Below are 26078 nucleotides of genomic sequence, written 5' to 3'. Positions count from 1 at the left end.
GAATTTGAGAGAGATTGGTGCTTACTCTTCATTAAATGTTTGGTAGAATTCACCATTGAAATCATCTAGTTCTGGGCTTTTCTTTGTTGGTAGGTTTATGATTAGTGGTTTAACCTCCTTAGTTGTTACAGTTCTACTCAGATGTTCTTTTTCATCTTGAGTCAATTTTGGCGGGTTATATATTTCTAAAAATCTATGCATTTAATCTAGGCTATCTAATTTGTTAGTGTAGAATTTTTCATAGTGTTCCCTTAAAATACTTTTTATTTTTGTAGATTCAGTAGTAATGCCCCCACATTCATTTCTAATTTTGGTAATTTGAGTCTCTCCTCTGTCTCTGTCTCTCTCTCTTTCCCATGAATCTAGCTAAATGTCAGTTTTGCTGACTTTTTCAAATAATAAATTTTTGGTTTTATTGATACTCTCTGTTGTTTTTCTATTCTCTATTTTATTTATGTCTGCCCTAATCTTTATTTTGTCCTTTATTCTGTGGGTCTCATTGTTTTTTTTAATTTTTTAATTTTTATTTTATTTTTTTAAAAGATTTTATTTATCCATTCATGAGAGACAGAGACAGAGGGAGAAGCAGGCTCCCCGTGGAGCAGGGAGCCCGATGCGGGACTCGATCCCAGGACCCTGGGATCATGACCCAAGTCGAAGGCAGACGCTTAACCGACTGAGCCACCCAGGCGTCCCTCTGTGGGTCTCATTGTAACTTGACATTCCTTTTCTAGTTCCTCAAGGTATGCAGTGAAATTATTGATTTGAGATCTTTTTTAAAATATATGCATTTACATCTATAAATATCCCTCTTAATACTGCTTTTGCTGCATCCTATTCATTTTGGTATGTTGTGCTTTAATTTTCATTCATTTTAAGATATTTTCTAACTTCTCTTATGATTTCTTCTTTGACACGTTAGTTGTTTAAAATTGTGCTGCTTAATTTCTACATATTTGTGAAATTTCCAGTTTTCCTTCTGTTATTCATTTCTGGTTTTACTCCCTTGTGAATAGAAAAAATGCTGTATATGGATTTGGTCTTTAAAAATTTATTAAGACTTCTTTTGTGGCACAACATATGGTCTATCCTGTATAATGTTGAATGCACTTGAGAAGGATATGTATTCTGCTAGTGTTAAGCCAAGTGCTCTGTATATCTGTGAGGTCTAATTGGTTTATTGTGTTGTTCAAATTTTCTGTTTCCTTATTGATCTATCTGATTGTTATAGTCATTATTGAGAGTGGTGTATTAAAGTCTACAACTGTTATTGTCAAACTGTCTAGTCTTGCTTCAGTTCTTTCAATATTTGCTTCCTATATTTGGGGGCTCTTGTGTTAAGTGCGTATATGTTTATTATTGTTATATCTTTTTGCTATTTTGAACCTCTATCGATATATAATGTTCTTCTTTGTGTCTTGTGATCTTTTTGATTTAAGGCCTATTTTGTTTGACAATAATATAGCCTCTCAGCTCTCCTTTGGAACATTTTGGATGGAATATCTTTTACCATCATTTTACTTTCAACCTTTGTGTGTCTTTGCATGTAGAGTGAGTCTCTTGTGGACAGATGGAACATGTTTTTTTGTTTGTTTTTGCTTTTGTTTTCCTTTTTTTGCCAATGTGCCAGTCTCTTCCTTTTAATAGGAAAGTTTAATCCATTTACATTTAAAGCATTTACTGATAAGGAAGAATTTCCTTCTGTAATTTGGCTATTTGTTACATGTTTTGTTCCTCATTTCCTCTATTACAGACTTTTTTGATTTTTAGTTGACTTTTCATAGTGTACTAATTTGATTTCCCTTATTTTTCCTCTTTCTTTCTTTGCTTCTTTTCCTTCCTTTTTTAAAAAATTTTATTCTCTTAGTGGTTATCTTGGGGATTACAATTAACATTTTAACCTCATAGCAACCTAGTTTTAATAATACCAACTTATTTTCAATAGTATAAAAACATTTTGCTCCTATACATCTCTGTCCCTCCTTTATATTGTTATTGTCACAGATTGAATTTTTTTGAAGATTTCATTTATTTATTTGTGTGTGTGAGAGAGAGAACACAAGCAAGGGGAGCAGCAGGCAGAGGGAGAAGCAGGCTTCCCACTGAGCAGAAAGCCCGATGTGAGACTTGATCCCAGGGCCCTGGGATCATGACCTGAGCTGAAGACAGAGGCTTAACCGATTGAGCCATCCAGGTGCCCCACAGATTGCATTTTTATTCATTGTGTTCCCTTTAACATGTGGTATTGTTTTGTGCATTTGCCTTTGAAATGAAAGGTTGGTTTAACATTAAAAATCAATTATCATAATTCATTACGTGAGCATAATAAAGGGAAAAAAATAACATCTCAAAAGACACAGAGGGAGCATTTAATAAATTCAGCATCCTTTAATGATAAAAACTTACAGCAATCTAGAAATAGAATATTCTCCATCTGCTAAAGAATATCAACAAAATATCTAAAACAACAACATAGTTAAGGGTGGGCAATTGAAATTGGAATTGCTATGACCACTTCTTATTAATACGGCACTGAAGTCTTAGCTAGTACAATAAAACAAAAGAAAGAAGCAAAAGGATTGAAAAAGAAGAAATAGAAGTCATTACTTACAGATTACATTATTATGTAGGTAGAAAACAAAAAGAAACTATATATAGATTTAATAAAATAATTTAGCAAGGTCACTGGTTATAAAATCAAAATAGAAAAATCAGTGGTGTTTCTATGTATCAACATGTCTAGAAAAAGACTTTGAAAATTATACCATTTATAAGAGCATCAAAAAACATAAGATACTTGTGACTAAATCTAAGTAAAGTACTGTAAGAATTCTACACACAAAACTATAAGACATTATTGAGGAAATTAAGTAAAATCTAAATAAAAATAAGGATATACTGTGGTCATGGATTGGAAGACAATATCGTGAAAACATTAATTCTACACCAACATCTATTGATCTATAGATTCAGTGCAATCTCAGCAATATCTCAGCAGGGTGTGTGTGTGTGATGCTGATTCAAAAAACACATGGAAATGCAAATGACCAAAAATAGCCAGGATGATCTTCAAGAAGAAAAACAAAATGGAGAGTTACTCTTCCAGATATTAAGACCTATCATAAGGCTACAGTAATTTAGACAATGTGGTGTTAGTGCATGGATGGACTACAATCCAGGTGGGTTGTAAATATAAAAGTGAAAGGTAAAACAATAAAGTTTAAAGAAAGAGAAGATTTATATTCTTACAGGAGAATATTTACTTATGTTAGGGCAAGCAAAGATTTTTTAAAAACAGAACACAAAAATATTATAAATGTAAAGGAAGATATTAAATTTATTATTAAATTAAATATTATTCTTAGAGTATATTAAAAGTAAGATCTGTATTTCCAATTTAGAGAATGAAAAGGTAATCTACAGAGTGAGAAAGCAAAAATGTAATTGACAAAAGGGCTCACTTCCAGATTATAATAAAGAATTCCTATAAATCAAAAAGAAAAAGGATGCCTGGGTGGCTCAGGTCATGATCCCAGGGGAGTCTGCTTCTCTCTCTCTCTCTCTCTTGCTCCCTCTGCCCCTCCCCTCTGCTTATTCACGCTCTCTCTCTCTCAAATAAATAAATAAATAAATAAAATCTTTAAAAAAAGACAACCCATTTAAAAAAGGGCCAAAAGATGTGACCCAATGCTTCACATAAAACAATATATAAATGAACAATAAACATGAAGGGGTGCTCAACCATATTAACCATCAGGAAAATGCAATTTAAAACTACGAGGGGATGGGGGTGCCTGGCTGGCTCAGTCAGTGGAGCGTACGACTCTTGATCTTGGGGTTGTGAGTTCGAGCCCCATGTTGGGTTTAGAGATTACTTAAAAATAAAATCTCTAAAAAAAACTACAAAACTACAAGGGATCCCATTACAGAACACCTAAAATGGAAGGCTGACAACACTGGGTTTGTTGGTGTGATATGAAGCGATCGGAACTTTCATGCTTGGCAGGTTTGGTGATATAGGGACACCTGCTTTGGAAAATTGGCATCATCTAATAAAGTTGAGCATAGGAAAATCCACTCCTAGATAGATACTCAGCACAAATGTACACATATGGTCACTAAAAGGCACAAAAATGCACCAATTTTATTTGTAAATGTGTGCAAAAGTTCTCATAAAAATATTAGTGAGCGCTCAGTAAAGATGAAAAGGCCTTTAAGGAAAATGGCACCACCATAAAGGAAAGGTGCTCAGGAATCATCGGGGAAAGGCAAGTAAAAACCATAGCGAGATATCATCTCACAGCGTTACGATGGCTACAACCAATCCAACGTGAACTCCCAGACAAAAGACACCAGGTCTGAGGATGTGGAGAAACTGGAACCTTGTTCACTTCTGGTGGTGGGAATGCAACACGGCGCTGTGCCATGGAAAGCAGTGTGGAGGCTCCCCAAACATTGATGGAACTACCTTCCCATCCAGCACCCTACTCCTGGGTATAAACCCCAAGGAATTGAAATCAGGATCTCCAAGAGATACCTACACTTCTACGTTCATTGAAGCGTTATTTACAGAGGCAAAGGCCTGGTGGATGAGTGGATAAAGGACATGTGGTGTATACATACAATGGAATATTGTTCAGCCGTAAGGAAAAAGTTAATTCTGCCACTTACTACACGAAATAAGGCAGACACAAAAGGACAAAGATGATTCCACTTACCTGAGGGACTTGGTAGTCAAATGTATAGAGATAGCAAGTGGCAATGATGATTGCCAGGGGCTGGGGGAGGGAGGGAAGGGGAGCTGGTGTTTAATGGGTATACAGTTTCAGTTATGGAGGATGGGTAAGTCCTAGAGACCTACTATAAAGCATAATGCGTATACTTAACAATACTGTATTGTATACTTAAAAAAATTTTTTTTTAAATTTTATTTATTTAGTTATTTGAGGGGGGGAAGCACGAGCAGGGGGAAGGGCAGGGGCGGGGAGACTCCAGCAGACTCCTCACTGAGCCCAGAGCCCCACGTGGGGCTCGATTGCACCACCCTGAGATCATGACCTGAGCCGAAACTGTGAGTCAGTTGCTTAACGGACTGAGCCACCCAGGGCCCCAAAAATTTTGTTTAAAGAGGATAGCTCTTATAGTAACTGTTCTTATCATGCTTGCTTGGGCAGAACATATACTAAAACTGAAACAATACAGAGAAGATTAGCATGGCCCCTGCACAAGGATGACATGCAAGTTCGCGAAGTGTTCCATGTTAAAAACAAAGTTCTTATCACACACAAATAAAGAAGGAAAGAGGAAACTTTTAGAAGTGATGGTCAAGCTTTTGACATTGTGGTGATAGTTTCATGGGTGTTTACTTGTCTTTAAACTCATCAATATGTAATATTATATATATACAGCACTTTTGCATATCAGTCATACCTCAGAGAAAAAAACAAATGTAGGGTTTTTTAAACCACTAACATAAAGTGAACTCACAATTCTTTGTTAGTTTTTGTTGGCTTCTTGTCATACTTGAGTTAGTTTTGTTCCTTTTGATGAATAATTTCCATTTTTTGAAGAATAGAAAAAAGATATTTATCCTAAAAATATTTTTGGTCAAATAAATGTCTTTACATGAGATTATCTGTGATTTTAAATAAACATTACACATTAAAATTTTTTTTTTACCAAAAATCTCACTTTGACTGCTGTTCGGAGAATAGCCTGAAGGGGGCGAGAGTGGATACAGGAAGAACTATCAGGAGGCTTCTGGAGGTGAACCGTTGAGAGCTTTAGACTCTTGACAGGTTGAACCTACACATGAAGGTGCCTAAGGAAATGGCCAAAAGAGTAAGAACAGAATACATCATTTCTGAGGTAAGTAGAAGAAAAAACTGGAATGAGAAAAAAATCCGAGATAAGGCAAGGAGGATGAGTAAAAGAAATATAGAAAAGGAGGTCCAGGGGCGCCTGGGTGGCTCACTTGGTTAAGCAACTGCCTTCAGCTCAGGTCACCATCCCAGGGTCCTGGGACTGAGCCCTGGGGTCAGGCTCCCTGCTCAGAGGGGAGTCTGCTTCTCCCTCTCCCTCTGTCTCTCCACCCCCTCGTGCTTGCGCTCTCTCACTCTCTCTCAAATAAATAAATAAAATCTTTAAAAAAAGGAGGGACAATCAGAAATCACAAAATACATCCAAACCCATTATTTGCGTAATTGGAATTAATGCAGATGCTCTAAATCTCCACCACCTGATAGAGTGGCCAGGCACTGTGGCGCACTGGGAAGGTGGGCAGTCTGGGCTGAGATCCATCGGGCGTCAGTGGGAAATGCACTCAGAATTTGGAGACCTAGAATGAAAAAAAGTATAAAGCATCTTAATAATAATTTTAGACTGATTACACCTAGGAATGATTAACATTCTAGATACATTGCTAAATAAAATATTAAAATTCACCAATTTTTAAACTCTTAATTGTGCCTGCTAGAAAAGACTTAAATTACAGAGATGGCTCACATTACGTTTATACTGGACAGCATTGTTCTAAATACTCAAATTAAAAGACAATTATTATCAGGCTGGATAAGAAAACTTAAAATCCAGCAACATGTTGTTGACATTTAAACATACAAGACATAACAAGTTGCTAATTAAAGGATGTAAATAGCCAGAAAGAAAGTTGGTTTCGCCCTACAAATAACAGACAGCACAGAGTTCAGTTAAAAAGCGTTACTAGATATAACCATGAAAATATAACAGTTTCAATATGTGTGCACTTAAAAACGGTCTCGAAATAAATGAAGCAAAAATTGACAGAACTTTTCAAACATGTGGATGGTATGAATTGGGATGTGCTGTTAGTGTAAAATGCTCTGCAAAAACTGAAGACTCAGAATGGAAAAAAGGAGGAAGAATGTAAAATAGCTTGTCTTAGATAATTATACCACTGAAGTAGGAGATTTTAAAAACACCCCTTGTGGCCATTGGTAGCTCAGGCTGACAAAAAGTAAGCATATAGATTTGAATAATACAATGAACAAGCTTGATCTCATGGTCACGTATACGGAACATGTATCGAGCCATGGCAAAATACACAGTAAAAAGTGCTTAGGGAGCTGGTAGGAATGTAGGATGGTGTAGTCACACAAACTAGTATGTTGACTCCTCAAGAAAGTAAAAATAGAAATACCATTTAGTCAGGAATTCCATTTCTGGGTATATACCCAAAAGAATTGAAAGCAGGGACTCGGGCGCCTGGGTGGCTCAGTTGGTTAAGCGACTGCCTTCGGCTCAGGTCATGATCCTGGAGTCCCTGGATCGAGTCCCGCATCGGGCTCCCTGCTCGGCGGGGAGTCTGCTTCTCCCTCTGACCCTCCCCACTCTCATGTGCTCTCTCTCATTCTCTCTCTCTCAAATAAATAAATAAAAATCTTTAAAAAAAAAAAAAGAAAGATATTTGCACATCCATGTTCGTAGCAGGATTATTCACAATAGCCAAAAGGTGGAAGTAACCCAAGTGTCCATCAACGATGAATGGATAAACAAAATGTGGTCCATCCACACAATGGAATATTTTTCAGCCTTAAAAAGGAAGGGAATCCTGACACCTGCTAGAGTGGGGATGGACTTTGAGGATTTTACACTCAGTGACATAAGCCAATCACAGAAAGGTCAAATACTATATGATCACACTCAAATGAAATATTTAGAGTAGTCACATTCGTAGAGATAGAGAACAGAATGGAGTTGCCAGGGGTGGGTAGTCATTGTTTCATGGGGACAAAATCTCAGTTTGGGAAGATGGAAATGTTCTGGAGGTGGATGGTGGGGATGGTTGCACAACAACATGAATGTACCTAATGCGGGTGAACTATACACTTAAAAAACAGTTTAAATGGGATAAGTTTTATGTTGTGTATATTTTACCACAATTAAAAATAAAAATAATTAATTTAAAAATGCTTAGAAAATCTCTCTCTCTGTTTTTCTCCACCCTCCATCCTTCCCTCCCTTCTTTCTACCTCCATTTTTTTTAAACCAATCATTAAGAAACCTTGTAGTTTCAGGGGTAAGTGTGGGGATTTTGTTCATTGCCACCAAGAGGTAATAAAGAGGCATGAGAAGCCCCAAAGTTATGGAAAAGCCAAAAGGCAGAAAATGTTCATTAACAAAGCAGAACACATGGAATGCAATGTTTCCATATCCAGATGAAAATAATTACATATCAAACTTACGACATGTAACCCAAGGAAAATTTTAGAAGAAAGTCTGCGAGCTTGGTATTGAATGGAGAGTCAGAAAAGATCAACAGAATAAATACGTAGAAAGTATAAGGAAGGACATAGCCAAAATAAGGGCAGAAACTTTAGAAAACATACATAATAAAAAGGCTAATATTTTATTTTTTTAAAAGAAGAGAAGATAAATTTCTGGTGACACCGATCAAGGAAAAACTAAGAAAAAAAAGGTGCAAATCAGAATTATTTATGATGAGAAAGGGAACATAAGCATGGAGGCTGCAGAGGTTGGAGAGGCAATAAGAAGATTTGAGGAATGATTTTATTGACCAATATGATATCTATTCACCCGTGATTGGGAAAATGTAGATAAAATATAAAAAACAAGTCAAGAAGAAATAAGAAGTCTAAAAAATTTAAAAGTCATTAAAGAAACTGAGTAATAAATTAAAAACCTTCTTCCCCCACAAAAAACTCTTCTCACGAATAAGATGCCAGATCCAGATGTTTTTATAAGTGAGTTTCATAAATATCTGTGCGACTAATAATGTTAACGATTGCAAACTATTTCGGAGTACAGGAAAAAAAGCACACCCAGGTGTTTTTGTTTTGTTTTGTTTTCGTTTTTGTTTAGAGAGAGCAAGAGAGACAAAGAGCATGAGCAGTGGTGGGGAGAGGCAGAGGGAGAGGGAGAGAATCTCAAGCAGGCTTCATGCCCAGTCTGGAGCCCAACATAATAAGGCTCGATCTCACGACCCTGAGATCATGACCTGAGCCAAAATCAAGAGTTGGATGCTTAACCAACTGGGCCACCCAGGGCTCCAGTACCCGTTTTTTTTCTTATTACGAGGCCAGCATTGCCTTAATACCAAAACCTGACAAGAATAGTCTTAGTCAGAAAAATTATAGAACATCTTCCTCCTAAGCACAAATGCAAAAATCCTACCTAAAATATCAGTAAATTGAATCTAGCAATATATTAAAAAATACATCCTGATAGGGGTGCCTAGGTGGTTCAGTCGGTTAAGTGGCTGCCTTTGGCTCATGACCCCAGGGTCCTGGGATTGAGCCCCACGTCAGGCTCCCTGCTCAGCAGGGGAGCCTGTTTCTCCCTCTCCCTTTGCCTGCTGCTCTGCCTACTTGTGCTCTCTATCTCTCTGTCAAATAAATAAATAAATAATCTTAAAAAAAATACATCCTGATCAAGTTGGATCTATTCCAGGAATAAAAGGTTGGATGATTAACATTAGAATACTGATGAACATTGTCAATCTAAAGGGGAAAGACTATGCGATACTCTTAAGATTATGTGACACAGAGAAAACGTTTAATAAAATTCAACATTTATTCATGATTTTTGCAAAATCTCTTAGCAAATTAGGAATAGAAGGGGATTTCCTTCATCTGGTAAGAGCTACCTAAAAAGCTGAACAGCAGATCCATCCTTAATGGTGAAACAGGAACAGCATTCATTTAAAGATCAGAAACAAGACAAGGACGTCCAGTATTTCAATGTCATTGTGATGGCTACAAACATCTATTGCATTGTATATACCAGCAGCAGATGTGTGAAAATGAAACTTCAAAAAGAGATGCCATTTACAGTAGCACCAACAAATGTAACACACTTAGAAAGAAATATAAACATGATGCAAATTATTTACAGAGAAAATTATGAAACATTCTGGAGAAACATGCAAGAAGACCCTAGTGGAGAAAGAGTTATACCATGTTCATTGATTGGAAGACTCAGTATGAAGATATCCATACTTTGCATTTTTATCTACAGATTCCATGCAGTTCCAATAAAAATCTCAACAGGGTTTTTCAAGGAAGTTGACAAGCAGAATAAAAGGCCTACATAACCGAGATCACCCTGAAGATGAAGAATAAGAAGGGCCTTGCCCTCCCTCATAGCAGGACTTATTATATTCATTATAGTAATGAAAGCAGTGTGGTACTCATATAAGTAGAGACCCATTGGCCAGTGGGATAGGGTTTATCTGCCCCGCTTCTTCTTGGGAAATGAAGGATGCTCTCAGATGACTTCCTTGTCATCAGGAAGATGACAACTTATTGCTTCCTCTAAGTTGGATATGAGTCTGGGATACATACTAGTCCTGTTTTTTCTCTTAATTTCACAGATTTTAACCTAAAATTCAGGTACATCCTACAATGGATGCCTACATTATATGAGTTAGTATTTGTTTATGCCAAAATAGGCTGTTAATAAGTTTAAGTTGGATTTAGATTATATGTGTGTATCCATCCATTCATTATTCATCCACTCACTGTTTTATCTATACACCCATCCATCTATCCAACTGATCATCCACCTATCTCCTGCCCATCCATACATGTGTCATCCATCCATCCAACCGTCTATCCACACATCTTCTCACCCACCCATCCATACTTTGACCCATCTACCCATTTATTTATCCATCACCTACCCATCTACCCATCCACCTGCCTACCCATTTATCTGTCCATCTATTCATCTCTCTGTCTGTCTGCTTGCCCGTCTATCTGTATGACAATAGAAAAGAGCTTGGAAGTCTATCCATTACCTACTGATGCATAACAAACTACCCTAAAACTTACTGGTGTAAACCAACAACTGTTGTGTTTGCTTACAATTTAGTGAGATGGCCCTGCAGGGCTGGTCGGCGATGGTCAGTTTCAGCTCCACAAGCTGGGGCAGCTCATCTGGGGCAGGTAGAGCAACAATGGCCTCACTCCCATGTCTGTCACCCTCCAGGACCTCTCTGTCCACCCATCCTCACTCACAGGATAGCTGTACTTCTTTGCACTCAGGGCTCTGAGAAGGCCAAAGTGGAAGCTTCTCTGCCTGCTAAGGCCTAGACGCTGGGATTCATGTAATTCACTCTGTGAATTTATTTGGTCAAGGTAAGTCACAGTTAATTTTTTCAACCATTATTGTTTTAGAACCTACTGTGTATTAGGCACTGTTCTGCATTCCAGCAATAAGAGGAGAACAAAACACAAAACACAAGAAACAAATGTCTCTGTCTTCACGGGCTTTCTGTTAAGTAGAAACTCCACACTCACTCGCATGTGAAGCAGGTCTGAGGTCTTTATTTCTCGCAGGTGACTTTTCTCCCCATCCACAATAGGTAGAGTTTTTCTAGACTTCCTTAATCGGAACGGACTACTCTTTCAGGCTCCAGGTTCTGGGTGGGACCTCAGTTTTCCTTTGTCTGCATCCCACAGATCTGAGCTGCATCTCTGTCCCTAGGGGCTCTCAGATCCCCACTCCTTTGTGCCATCGAGTCTACTTTTGGAACTAAACCAGGTCCACTACAACAACAGCTCCATTTTCACTCTGGCTTCAGTTTCTCTCTTCCTTTTCACATCTAGGGATTTTTCTTTCTTTCAAGCTCATCTACATGTTAAAATATTTTATTATACTTTCTTCAGCACACCTTTGTTGGTAGTAGGGGCAGGGTGGCTCTGTGTCTGCTGAGGCCTCTCTAAATAGATGGGGTTTCCAGGAAACAGACTGAAATGGAGATCTGCAGGCTGGGTGCTAACTGGAAAATGCTGCCACGTTCATCTATGAGGGTGTGAGGGAAGCAGGACGGGCAGAGGGATATTTGGATGTGACAATTCAGTGGCCTTCACAGGGAGCTCTGAAGCTGGGGTGGATCTTCAGAATCATCCCTGATTACTCCCACAGTTTTGGCCAAATCCCAAACATCATCACTTTAGGCTTTTGGAGATCAATGCCAGGAAGGGACTCATAGGTTATACCTGCTCCCCACCATCTCTCTTGGGAAGGAACAAACACGCAAAACCAACTACTCCTTGACTAGGGAAAGGGGCAGGGGAAGCAGTCGACCCTTGAACAACATGGGTTTGAACAGTGCGAGTCCACTTATATACATTCTTTTTTCAATACATATATTGGAAACATCTTTGGAGACTTGTGGCGATTTGAAAAAATATGCAGATGAACTGTGTAGCCTAGAAATATCGACAAGTTAAGAAAAAGTTAGGTATGTCAGGAATGTATAGAATATCTGTAGATACTGGTCTATTTTATCATTTGCTACCATAAAATGTACACAAATCTGTTATAAAAAGTTAACATGTATCAAAACTTGTGCACACGAACACAGACCATACATGGTGCCATTCACAGCATATCCTTATGTAGTCATAAGGTGAGTGATATTTAATGTAAAGTTACTAATGTATTGGTTTTCTTACTGTTTTCTAACTTTGTTTTCAAAGAATTAGAGGAATTGTGAGTCAGCCTATCATCACAGGTGTTTTAAAAAAATGCAATAGTGTTCCCGATACTGTATCATGAACATGAGAGTAATACTGTCTGTCATCAAAATTTTGTAACAATTCATTCGTGTATAGGCTGGGCCACAGTAAAGCAACTGTATGGGTTATACCAGGCCACCGCAAAGCAATCTTATGGCTGCTTTTTTGTTACTAATGCATGAATCACGATCCTGGCAAAGAAATGGGAATTTCTTTTTCATATTATCTTTTCACTTTTGGTGTCTAGTGTTAGTAATATGTACCACATCTGTAGTGTTTTGTTTTGTTTTTTTGTCATATAAAATAACATTGAGGGGCGCCTGGGTGGCTCAGTCATTAAGCGCCTGCCTTCGGCTCAGGTCATGATCCCAGCGTTCTGGGATCGAGCCCCGCATCGGGCTCCCCGCTTGGCGGGAAGCCTGCCTTTCCCCCCTCCACTCCCCCTGCCTGTGCTCCTCTCTCACTGTGTCTCTCTCTGTCAAATAAATAAATAAAATCTTTAAAAAAATAAAATAAAATAACATTGATGGAGATACTGATAGACGATCAGTCTTGTAAAGAGAGGTTGTAAATTTACAGTATTGATAAATTCCAGGACTGTAAATGTATTCTCTCTTCCTTATGATTTTCCTTTTTTTTTTTTAAAGATTTTATTTATTTATTTGAGAGAGAGAGAATGAGAGGGAGGAGGGTCAGAGGGAGAAGCAGACTCCCCGCCGAGCAGGGAGCCCGACGTGGGACTCGATCCCGGGACTCCAGGATCATGACCTGAGCCGAAGGCAGTCGCTTAACCAACTGAGCCACCCAGGCGCCCCCTTATGATTTCCGTAATAATATTTCTTTTTCTCTAGCTTACTTTCCTGTAAGAACACAGTGTGTGATACAACACAGAAAATTTGTGTTAATCGATTGTTTATGTTATCAGTAAGGCTTCCAGTCAAGAGTAGGCTAGTAGTAGTTAAGTTTTTGGGGAGTCAAAAGTTATACGTGGATCTTTGATTGTGTTGGGGAGGATCAGTACCCCTAAACATGGGTCAACTGTAATAATATCAACAACAATGGCCAATATTTATTGAGCACCTGATATGTGCCAGAAACCACTCAACTAAGCATTTGACGTGTCTTCACTGTGCTCAACTAGTGGGTGGAAGTTGCATTATGAGGTATGAGGTAGTGGGGAAATTATTTTCCCTACTTTACAAACAAAGAAACTGAGAGAGAGTGAGAGGTTAAGCCAGCTCTTAAGGCCACTCAACCAGTAACTGATGAAGTGAAGATTTAGATCAGAAGAAGGAAAAGAAAAAGAGCTTAAATTATTATTCAAAATTTGTATCTCTCCATGCATGGGATCTTTGAAGCGACTTCCCGTGTTGTATGGCTGGGAAACAGCCTCAGTCAGGTAAAGGGACCTGACCAGGGGGACACGGAGGGAGGCCCCTAGGAGTGGGATGAGTCAGTCCTCAGGGCCAAGTGTTGGTGAGAGTGTCGTGAAGTGGGAGGCAGGGTGGAGCATGGATCGGGGAGGCAGGGAGGCTGGCTGGAAGTCTTGGATTTGAGGTCCCAGGATGGAGGTCAACACCCATAGGCTCAGAACCCTTCTTGAGCTCTTGCGTGAGGGCACCCAGGACCTGTAAGAGGGGGACCACTTGCACAAAAAGTCGTGATAAGGATATTCATGACAGCATTTTGTATACTACTATGAAACAACCTATGTGTCCATCAGTAGGGGAGTGGATAATAAAATGGGGTCTATGCATACGCTGGAGTACCATGTGATAGATTTAGGAAAGTGGTTTAGGCAAAGGCTCTGGGATTAGAAGCCTCCGTAACTTCCTAGATGAAGGACTTTGGCCCAGTTGCTTCACTTCCCCGTGCCTCAGTTTCCTCTTCTGTAGTCAGGAAACAATAATAACATTGGCACCACAGAGTGATGGTAAGAGTTTAGAGAGATAACGCATCTCTCTAGCACTTGGCCCTTGGAAATCACTGAGCAGATCAGGTGTTGTAAGCTTTTTCTGTGGATAAGGTCAAGTGGAAGCCTCCAGAATTACTCCCCTCCACACCCTTTGCCAATCAAGGTAGCAAATTGAATGCAGTGTTGAATCACAATGCAAGGGCAGAAATTAGTGCCACTCTTGAAGGTGTAAAGGCATGGTGACCAGGGTCTCTGAGCCCTCAGGGATGAGGAACTAGGTCACCTCACCGGGCAGGCCACCTAGACGAACAGAAGTTCCGGCAGAAGGAATAGTTGGGGAGGGAGATGATGAACAATCGGAGCTGCTAGATTCAGTGGCAGCAGTGGATGATTCCACTTTCCAGCTGGGAGAGAGATCAGCAAGGCTCCTGCAGTAGCTGTCCCCACACGCGGCAACGGCAAACCTCTCTACAAAGCACATGGATCCAAGTGGCGTAGGGGTGGACTATGCTGGATGCCCTGGAGTACCTCCCAGATCCCAGCTGCGTGAGCTTGCTATTGCTACAGTAACACATTGCTGCAAACTTAGAGGCTCAAAACAACACAAGTGTATGAGCTTACAGTTCTGGGCTAACATCAAAATGTCAGCAGGGCTGCATTCTTTCTGGAGGTTCTAGGGGTGAATCTGTTCCTTTGTATTTTTCAGCTTCTGGAGGCCACCTGCTTTTCCCAGGACTGGTGGGGGGAAGAGAGGTGGTGTATGGGCATGCTAGGGCTCCCAGACTGAGTAGCTTAAACATCAGAAATGTATTTTCTCACAGTTCCGGAGGCTGAAAGTCTGAGATTGAGGTGTCAGAAGGACTGGTTCCTTCCGAAGCTTCTCTCCTTGGCTAGTACCCTCTGTGCACTAATCTCTTCTTACAAGGACACACACCATTTGGATTAGTGCCTACTCTAATAACCTTATTTTATAGGAGGGGCTCCTGGCTGGCTCAGTCAGTACAGCATGCAATTCTTGATCTCAGAGTCACGAGTTCGAGCCCCAAGAGCCCCATGTTGGGCATGGAGTTTACTTAAAACAACAACAACAGGGGCGCCTGGGTGGCTCAGATGGTTAAGCGTCTGCCTTCGGCTCAGGTCATGATCCCAGGGTCCTGGGATCGAGCCCCGCATCGGGCTCCCTGCTCAGTGAGGAGCCTGCTTCTCCCTCTCCTTCTGCCTCTCTCCCTGCTCATGCTTTCTCTCTCTCTCTCTGTCTCTGTGTCTCAAATGAATAAATAAAATCTTTAAACAACAACAACAACAACAAAAGACCTGCAATAGAGAAAGTTCCCCAGAGATAGTCTAAGGGCCCTCCAGACTAGAAGAGGCTTGAGTCCTGCTCTTCGTTACAGAGCCCAGAGAGGTTGCAGGTCCCCGAAAGGGAAACGACTTGATGGTGTCTCGGGGCAACTGAAGCCACAGACAGCCTCAAAGAGCTTCCGTTGCCTCAAGCTGAAATCAGCTTTGTGAGCTTCCGTTGCCTCAAGCTGAAATCAGCCTTGTGAGCAAGGCTTAGGAGCAGCAGAGAAGGCAGCAGTCTTGATAGGTCGCAAGTACAAAAATGGAGGACTGATGGGTCAGAAGCAGATGGGTGGTGGGCACCGGTGTGCATACATGGCTTGAGAATCAAATGGCTCCCTCCCTCACCCTTAATGCTGGGACACTGCCTAAGCTCCCTGGAATTTTGGCAGTCTTGGGTAAGGAGCATGTGGGCAGGGATGGTTCCCAATGGACTGATAGTTCTTAGCATCCTGGTGCAAAGGGATGTCTGCACAAAGTAAGTCGCATTAAGAATAAAACAGAAGGGGGCGCCTGGGTGGCTCAGTCGTTAAGCGTCTGCCTTCGGCTCAGGTCCTGATCCCAGGGTCCTGGGATCGAGTGGGATCGAGCCCCGCATCGGGCTCCCTGCTCTGCGGGAAGCCTGCTTCTCCCTCTCCCACTCCCCCTGCTTGTGTTCCCTCTCTCGCTGTGTCTCTCTCTGTCAAATAAATAAAATCTTTAAAAAAAAAAAAAGAATAAAACAGAAGTTAAATTATTTGTACTCTTTGCAAATTGCGATTTATGGATGCCACACATGTGTCAGAGTTTGGGCTCACACAGAAGCAACTCTGATAAAAAGATTTGAGGCAAACCTTTCCTCCAGAAGGAAGGAAGCCCTGCCAGCACATTGATTTTAGTTCCATAAGACTCATTTCTGACTTCTGACTTCTGACTCCTAGAGCTATAAGGCAATAAGTAGCTATCATTTTAAGTAGCAGCAGGAAATGAATACAACTATGAGCTCTCATTCTCCCTGAAACTCATAGTCATCTCAGGCTGTCATTTATTTTCTCATCTCTGAGAGAGAAGTGACTTCACCTCTCTGTGCCATTAGATGGGTGTTACAACGCAACGTACCCCACAGTCACTATGAGAATTAAGTGAGTTACTGTGAATTAATGCACTTAGCACAGTGTCTCACATGCAGTGAGTACATCAGAAGTATGACCTATAATTAATGATCCTTATTACTTTAAGAGAAGCAACACAAAAGCACGATGCTGAGAGGCAACTGACAGCCTCTGTGTGGGAGGCAACGGGGGGTAGTGGAGACTGGGGTGAGCTGGTGAGCCCATGCCTTATCCAATAGGGAAAGCCACTGCCCAGCCTGGGTTGTTCACAGCTTCCAAATTTCCAAGAAAATCCAGAAATTCAGATTTGTTCACACGTAAAATTTTGTAATGTTTAAATATTGGCTACTAATTTCCATATTAAAAACACACTTTTGGGGTGGCTCAGTGGCTTGGTCCATAGAGCAACCAACTCTTGATCTCAGGGTCATGAGTTCAAGCCCCACATTGGTCACAGAGCCTATTTAAAATGAACAACAACAAAACACACCTAGTGACTAGATGTGGCTTGTGGATGTAATCACTGAAAAGAATCTGAACTTTAAATGTGCACGTGATTACAGCTATGCTTACAAAAAGAATATCTACTAAGGATTAAAGAACTCACTGTGGGCCAAGCTCTGGAAAACTACTTAACACTCAAGTCATTTCACCTCACAATAACCAAGGTAGGGTAGAGGCCACTGTTCATATTCTTTTGCAGATGAGGAAACTGAGGCCTGGGGAGGCCAAGGATGGATCTTGAGATCACCCAGCTGGGAAGTGGCAGAGCGGGGATTCGAACCCTGGTGGCCTGCTTCCCCGAAAGACCCATTCTTGTTTTCTCTGAGACAGTGCATCCCAGTGTTTGAACACAGTGATATTTAGCAGGAGAGACATAGCATTATAATATGAAATTAATAAATGATTTGTCATCATTATTTTTTACTTCTACCACCTCTGGGTCTTGGCAGGAGATGAGGGGAGAAGTTTCCAGGGGCTGGGGGAGGGTGAGGATGCAGACCTCAGGTCTCGAGGAAGAGCATTGTGGGGGAAGGTGATATCTGAACAGATGCCTGAGCACGGGATGTGAAAGCGGAAATCAAGCAGATAAACTTCTCAGAAGTTATAAAGTAGGTCAGTGGCCTGAGCTGGGGGCTTCCCACCCCATGCTCTATCTGAAATCAAGTTGGGGTCTAGGTCTCCTACTGCACCAGCCTCTATACCTCTAGGGCTCTCTGCACCTTCTCCCTCCTTCTCTCCCTCCCCTCCCTCTCTTTCCATCTCCCTCCTACCCTACCCATCCTCTTACCGCCCGCCCTCTCTTCTTCCGCTTGCTCCTCCACCTCAGGGCTGGGAGGCCCCTCCCAGGAATGATCTTTGGAGGCTAAACTTAGTGAGAGGTTCCATCCCCAGACGGAAGTTGGTGGCTGCTGGTGGCTTTGTAAATTTGCTGTCCCCACACCTTGGTCTCATCAAAGCCACGGAAACAGAAAAATGGTGACAAGAGTAAAGGAAACTCCAGCAGGGGCTAGGGCTGGGCATCTGGGGCTGCCCCACCTCCCACTGGTCCTCAAGGGCAGAGACGGGTGAAGCTGTGTGCCTTTGGTGGGAGTGGAGGGGGAGTCCAGCATTCCTGCCTCTATGTCTGGAACACGGGGGCAACAATAGCTCCTGCCCAGGTATGTATATAAGGTTGTGACTCACGCAAGTTGCCTGATATAGGGAAAGTGCCCGGCAAATGCTGTTCTTAATATTTCTAAATCACCCATGTCACTCGCACACTTATGGAGCTCTTACTGTGCACCAGGCACCGTGACGAATGGCTTTTTCCATGCCTGATCTGATGTAATCTTTACATCAGGGGTGAGGACTGGTGTCACCTCCCATTTTACAGATGAGGAAACAGAGGCACTAAGAAGCAATGGGACTTGCTTGAGGTCCGCAGCTGCAAGTGGCAGAGTGAAATTGGAATGCAGGACCCATCTGATTGCAAAACCTGTTTCCTTCCTCCCTGTTCTGGGCAACATGACAACAGTATCGACAATAACAACAATAATCCATCCACTTCTGGGGGCTGAACCCTTATCTTCGGGTCCTGGGCAACAACACCTCCCTCCGGCCGCACCAGGGTACCTGCTCATTTATACAGACCATCTGATTTGTATGCGTATCATCATCTGCCCCTCCCTCCGCACTCTCCCCATGCCCCCACTTGCTCCAAGCTTCCAGCTGGCTGGGTAGACCACCACTCTGTCCCAGATGTCTGCAATAAGGGTGCCTGGCAGGAGGGAGCCTCCGCTTTCTAAGAAATGGGAGACTCAAGGCGGGGGCAGACCTGGGCATGAGATCTCTGGTTCTCCCCCCACGGGTCCCCTACCTCCGAGTTTCCTACAGGGAGTTGGGCCAGCTGGGTTCAGTTTTCTGATCTGTAAAGTTGTAAAGTGACATCCATGGGTGATTCCATGTACCCCTCTGCCTCTATGAGCCACCCTTCCCCTGAGAATAGACAGACTCAGGTGCAACATTTACCATTTATTTCCAAGACCCGTGGTCAGGGAGCCCAGGGCTTCAGACAAAGTCTGGTCCTCATCCCAGGAAGTATTCGTCTTGGCTGGGAGGAGTCTTAGGCTGCGTGTGTGTGTGTGTGTGTGTGTGTGATGGGTGTGACCGTGATGCAGCATGTGGAAGTCCGATGTGATGATCATGGCATCCCATGTGTCACACTTGGCATGACTGTGTGGCCCATGTGGGTGCCTGTGGTTGTGATGATGACTTGTGCATGACTGTGTCATATGTGGTTGTTGCACAATGTCTGTGACTGTTTGTGACGCTGTGACTTGTGTGTAGTTGTGCGAGAATCTGATGCGTTGTGTGTAAGAGTGCGGTTGTGAAAGCGATCGTGGAGCTGTGTGATTCTCTGTGATGCTGTAGGTGTGTCTGCATTCTCCCTCCTCCCTCCTCCCGCCTTCCTCCCCCCCTTCCGTCCTTCCTTCCTCCCCGCCCTCCCTTCTTTCTTTCTTTCTCTCTGCAAACATTTTCCAAGGGCCTGCCATGTGCCAGGCCCTGACCTGGGTGCTGAAACACAGCCGGGATGTCCTAGTGGGATGTGAGTGCTCGACAGGGCTGGGATCCAGCCAGCCGGTGGGTGATGCGCTGGTAGCCAGAAACCAGCCACCATGGGAGTAATTACACCAAGGAAAATGCAAGCACTACAAAGCCTCTTCCCTCGGGGGAGAGCTGGTTGTCAAACCGTTATCGGCACATGGCATATGGGCTGTGCCGGAGTCTCTGAGAGTAACCTTAGCCAGCAGGAGGTGGGGCTACGCAGCTGTGGGAGGAACTTGAATGTGTGACTATGGCCGTGGGTGGGCCTGGGCTGGGCTGTCCACATGATGAGCCCTGATGATGATTCTCTCCCCGCAACCGCCCACACGCATGAGAGTGGGGGATGGTAAGGCTTCCTGTCTTCAGCCAAGTCCCCGGACCCCCAAGTCCCGCTCTTCTCTGAATCAAAAACATAAATACCCACCCCTCAGCCCTTCTTCCTGAATATCAGGCAGATCAGCTTTGCCCCCCATTGGGGGCCTCCAGATACCCGAGTCTCTGGGTCTTTGTCTTCAGTATTGTCCGTGGCAGGGTCTGCAGTGTTTCCTCTGGTGCCTGCAGGGTCCTCAACCTCCCAGGGTGGCTGGGTCCTCGGCCCCTGCAGGTGCCCGCTGAGCTCTTCGCTTGTTGAGTTTGGGGATCCCCAGAGCACCGCCTGAGGTCACACTGCCCGTCAGACCCCCATTCAGTCCGCGGTCACTCCTTCCTTCAGACCATGAAAGCCCCAAAGTAGGAGCGCGTGCCATCCCGGAGTCGGACCAGGCGCTCATCGGGCACCCGGACCACCACCTCCTCGCCTTCGTCCAGGTGCACCACGCCCCCCAGGAAGCTGCTGTCCCACCAGACACGGGGGTTGGTTGCTCGCCCACAGGGGGACCGCCGGCTCACCAGCAGCTCCAGCTCCTCGGGGTAGCGGGACGTGCGCTTGTAGAGGCCATGCGTGATGGGCAGGCCGCTGCTCAGCCCCTGCGGGCAGCCCACGCCTCCGAGCTGCACCTTGGAGTAGATGTAATAGTAGCCGGCCCGGGCGATCACCAGGGAGCCCTCGCGGTAGCTGAGGCCCCTCAAGAAGGCCAAGCCCAGCTTTGTCTCCCAGAGCAGTGGGCCCCCGCTGCCTGTCAGGCTCGAGTTGGCTCCTGGGGATGGAGACAGAAGGGGCCAGTCAGCCCGTGTCCCTCTCTGGGTGAGAGAGGGTGACAACCACACCCCTCTCCCCACCCCGTTTTGGGCCATTTAAGAACTTTATACGTATTAGCTCACTTTATCCTCACTTTACAGGTGGGCAAACAGAGGCACCCAGAGGCCGAGTCACTTGCTTCTTATACATCTTAACTCATTTTGTCTCCCCTCTCCCACAGGTGGGGAAATTGAGGCACGGAGCAATTAAGTGACTGGCCAAAAGCATCAAAACTTGTGAGTGGCAGAGCCGAGGAGCAGAGACAGACGGAACACACCCTGGTCCAGAAACCTTATAATCTCCATGTTCTTCAGTCTGTCTCTCAGGAAGATGGAGATATGAATCGTGCCTCCTTAGGATGTAACGAATGAACACGTACAGAGGTATCCCAGCGCCTGCGACCCGGTGAGCACCAGGTAAGCGTTTACTCATGAAATGAGATGAGAAACGCATGGGCGTAGGCAGTGCCTGTGCTCTGATGGGAATAAACAGTGATGGACGCATGGATGGATGAGTGCTCTGACATGTTGGCCATCCGCCTGGTCTCCCCAGGACACCCTGCCCCCCTCCCCACGCCAGGACCCGGGGTCCCCCTCACCTGTAAGGTGTGCGGCTGGGTTGGCCTGGTGGGACCTCCGCTCTGGAGAGAGAGGGTGAGAGATTAGCAGTGAAGGCAGTGGGGGGTGAGGGCCGGCCCCCCGAGGGGCCATCTAGTCTACCTCCCGCCGTCAACCCCACCCTTTCCGGAGTGGCCCAGACTTCTGCTTCCAGGCCTGGGGGAGGGGCACCTGCCGGGCTCAGACCAGTTGTGTAAATCACACTGGGCAATGGGCGGAGGGGGCGGGGGCAGCGTGGGAACCATCCCGCCCGCCCCCCCTGGTGCCCGGGACCCTGACTCACCTTGCGTCAGCTGCTTCCAGGATTCTGCATCTCCGTCCTGAAAAGGCAGAGGAGCCCAGGTGAGGACCCGTGGGGCCCACGCACTGGCATCCTCAGACTCACGGCTGTGAGACACACGCAGACCACGGGCACCGACAGCACCCGGGGCCACGTGCACACCCTGCCCCGCCCAGCAGCCCCAGTTTTCCCCTCTGTAAATAGACACAGGGATGGCGGCTTTTTAGGATTCAAAGACTTCACCGGTGTAAAGCATGTGCCAGTGCCTGGGCACCTGGTAAGCACTATGAAGGGTTTATTAAATAAGTCATATTACAGATACAGTGACTGGATGGCAGGACACGTGGACATCGACGCCAACAAGTGGATATGGACACGGGGTGTCGGGCACAGACCTGGACACTTATGTGACCCGCTGACAAGGCACATGTGGACACGTGGACTCAGATACACGGCCACCTGGTTTATGGGTCCACGTGGGTCTGTGCGCAACGCCAACGCGTGGGCCACAGACAGGCCGGCACGTGGCCACGTGGGCGCACGGACACGGACGCGCAACGGCAGCATGGGTTCACGCGAAGGACGTGTGCGTGAGGCCATCGGATCCAGTCACAAGGAGAAGTGACCCGGAGACACAGGACACATAAGGCCGAGACCATGTGGCCGTGGCGTCGGACACAAAGATACAGACAGATACACCCACAGGCAACAGCGAACTGATGCGGAGAGAGATTCTCAGACTCGGACCGAGGGGATGGATTAGTGACGGTCCCCACAGCGGGGATCCGGGCATGGCTGATGATGATCAGCAATGTCGGAATGTCAGTGCTGGGGGTTCCAGACAACAAGACTCTATTATGAACTTAACACCTGCTATCAGAGACTAATACTGTGTGGGGCCACCACTGGAAGAAATGGTCATTATAGCACACCACAGAGATGTTTCGCTAGCGCCGCAAGCGATCGTATTGCAAAATAAATGTGTCCGACCAACATGCTGTACACCTTAAGTGACAGAATGTCACAGGCCCTTTACATCTGGATTTAAAAAAATATCAGTTTTGACTGATTGAACACTTGCCCTGGGCAACCACCCCCAGGCACATGCACACAGTATCGTATTTCATTCCCTGGGAGCTGGGCACTCTTATTACCACACCCATTTTACAGATGAGGAAACTGAGTTTCAGAGAGGAGAACTGACTTGCCCGGGGCTGCTCTTGGTCCGTCTCCTGTCCTGCACACGCACGCACAGAGAGATGCCCAGTGACACAGGAGGCCCACCTGCCACGAGCCCCAAGGCCCCACTCACCAGCAGGGGGGTGACCATGGCCCGTAGGCGCAAGTGCAGCTGAAGCAGGAACCAGCCCTGGACGGCCAGCCCAGCCGCCAGCAGTAGCAGGAGGAGGCCCAGGCCCAGCTGGGCCGCACTGCAGGGCCGTCTCCGGCGCCTGCGCCCCAGCCTCGTGAATGGGATGTCTGTCTGTCCGTCCACTGTGAACACCGAAGGTCGCACAACTGTCTCCTCCATGCCTGAGCAGATGAGGTCCCGAGACACCCGGGGGCTGGGCTAGCACGGCTGGGTCCCTGAGGGCAGGGAGGAAACCACGATTGCCCAATGCTCCTGGGCTTCACACACTGCAGACAGGCGCCCGTGGGTTCCAGGGCTGCCTTTAGAGCAGGGGTTCAGCCCCTCCCCTTTCCCCACTGGCCCTCCTCTTCTTCCTGTCCCCCCACCCGCAGGCTGGCCCCATCTCACTCTCACTCATGCAGCCTCTCACACTTTCCAGGGGCATCTGAAGATGTGACTCAGGTAAGGATCGAGCGGGGAGGCCCCCCGCTTTTCCTTGTGGCCACTTCATTGACTCTGTTACCACATATTTATAGATCATCTCCTGCGTGCCAGGCACTGTTCTAGGTTTGAGGGCACAGCTGTGAACAAGAGAGACAAAAGTCCTTGGTCTTACGGAGCTCCTACTCCAGTGGGGTGAGAGACAATGAGCCTGGTAAATAAGAAAATACTATACAGTGTGTTAGACGGTAATAAGAGCAGTGGGAAATACGAGTGTGGTTTGTGTGTGTGTGTGTGTGTGCGCATGTGTGTATATGGTGTTTAGTGCGTGTGTGCACGTGTATGCAGGTGTGCACATGCAGGTGCGTGTGTGGTGTGTGTGAGTGTGCATGCGTGTGCGTGTGCACATGTGTGTGCATGTGAGTTGTGTGCATGCGTGTGTATGGTGTTCCGTGCGTGTGTGCATGTGTATGCAGGTGCATGTGTGGTGTGTGTGAGTGTGCATGCGTGTGCGTGTGCGCATGTGTGTACATGTGAGTGTGCGCATGTGTGTGTATGGTGTTCAGTGTGTGTGCATGTGTATGCAGGTGCGTGTGTGGTGTGTGTGTGCATGTGTGTGCACGTGCACATGTGTGTGCATGTGAGTGTGTGTGCATGTGTGTATATGGTGTTCAGTGCGTGTGTGCACGTGTATGCAGGTGTGCACATGCAGGTGCGTGTGTGGTGTGTGTGAGTGTGCATGCGTGTGCGTGTGCACATGTGTGTGCATGTGAGTTGTGTGCATGCGTGTGTATGGTGTTCCGTGCGTGTGTGCATGTGTATGCAGGTGCATGTGTGGTGTGTGTGAGTGTGCATGCGTGTGCGTGTGCGCATGTGTGTGTATGGTGTTCAGTGTGTGTGCATGTGTATGCAGGTGCGTGTGTGGTGTGTGTGAGTGTGCATGTGTGTGCACGTGCACATGTGTGTGCATGTGAGTTGTGTGCATGCGTGTGTGTGGTGTTCAGTGCGTGTGTGCATGTGTATGCAGGTGTGTGTGAGTGTGCGTGCGTGTGCGTGTGCGCATGTGTGTGCATGTGAGTGCGTGTGCATGTGTGTGTATGGTGTTCAGTGCGTGTGTGCATGTGTATGCAGGTGTGTACATGCAGGTGCATGTGTGGTGTGTGTGAGTGTGCATGCGTGTGTGTGCGCATGTGTGCGCATGTGAGTGTGTGTGCATGCATGCATGCATGCAAGTTTTTGTTTTTTGTTTTTTTTTAAAGATTTTATTTATTTATTTGACAGAGAGAGACACAGCGAGAGCAGGAACACAAGCAGGGGGAGTGGGAGAGGGAGAAGCAGGCTCCCCTCAGAGCAGGGAGCCCGATGCGGGACTCGATCCCAGGACCCTGGGATCATGACCTGAGCCGAAGGCAGTCGCTTAACCAACTGAGCCACCCAGGCGCCCCATGCATGCAAGTTTTAATGGTAACTCAGAGTCAGGTGCTGGAACCATTGGTCACCAGGGTAACTAAGACCGAGGCCTGGAGGTCATCCTGAGGGTACGCTGAATTGGCCTGAGTAGCCCTTTCTTTTTTTTTTTTTAAAGATTTTATTTATTTATTTGAGAGAGAGAGAGTGAGAGAGAGCATGAGAAGGGAGAGGGTCAGAGGGAGAAGCAGACGCCCCACTGAGCGGGGAGCCCGATGTGGGACTCGATCCTGGGACTCCAGGATCATGACCTGAGCTGAAGGCAGTCGCTTAACCAGCTGAGCCACCCAGGCGCCCCTGAGTAGCCCTTTCTTTTCTTGTCCCTCACATCCCACCAATCAGCAAGCCCTGGTGATTCAGTCTCCAAGCCAGATCTCAACCCAGCCACCTGTGGACATACCCACTGCCACCACGTTCACCGAGTGCCCTCACCAGAACCTGAACAAGCTGGCCCCCTCCTCTCAGACCCCCAGCCTCCAGAACTGTGAGAAATAAATGTCTGTTGTTTAAGCCCTCCCGCCCCCCCCGCCCCCCCCCTGCCCCCCGCAGTAAGTTGTCTTGTTACAGTGGCCCAACCTGTCATTTCTGGCTCAGACTCATAGTGGTTTCCAGTACGACGGTCTCTTTCCCTCTTGCCACCTCATAATTCATTCTCTGCCCTCTACCTAGTGTGAGCTTGCTTATTTTATCTTGTTTGTTTTGTTTTATTTTGTTTTCTGGAGGCGAAATTCACGTAACATAAAACTAACCATTTTAAGGTGAGCAACTCAGGGGCATTTAGGATATTTAC

At 45.2% G+C, this 26078-nt stretch overlaps 1 protein-coding gene and 1 non-coding gene across 2 annotated transcripts; one reads left to right on the top strand and one right to left on the bottom strand.

The window, feature by feature from the left end:
• Positions 1-5160: 5160 nt before the first annotated feature.
• Positions 5161-5265, top strand: LOC123834959 (U6 spliceosomal RNA). The gene has a single exon (XR_006788534.1). It is a non-coding gene; the product is annotated as a U6 spliceosomal RNA (small nuclear RNA).
• Positions 5266-19415: 14150 nt separating this feature from the next.
• On the bottom strand, positions 19416-23651 carry TNFSF14 (TNF superfamily member 14). The gene is made up of 4 exons (XM_045863900.3): positions 23342-23651; positions 22033-22069; positions 21731-21772; positions 19416-21091 (listed from the first exon to the last, which is right to left on the bottom strand). Exons 1-4 carry the CDS (start codon positions 23558-23560, stop codon positions 20664-20666), a joined length of 726 nt encoding a protein of 241 aa, XP_045719856.1. The 5' UTR covers positions 23561-23651; the 3' UTR covers positions 19416-20663.
• Between the last annotated feature and the right edge of the window lie 2427 nt (positions 23652-26078).

Source organism: Mirounga angustirostris, unplaced genomic scaffold, assembly GCF_029215605.1.
Source record: "Mirounga angustirostris isolate CCGP_5_RB_7025 unplaced genomic scaffold, mMirAng1.0.hap1 SCAF_1, whole genome shotgun sequence".
In the NCBI taxonomy this organism is placed as follows: domain Eukaryota; kingdom Metazoa; phylum Chordata; class Mammalia; order Carnivora; family Phocidae; genus Mirounga; species Mirounga angustirostris.
Note: the sequence above shows the minus strand (reverse complement) of the source record. Positions and strands in the feature narration are given on the sequence as shown.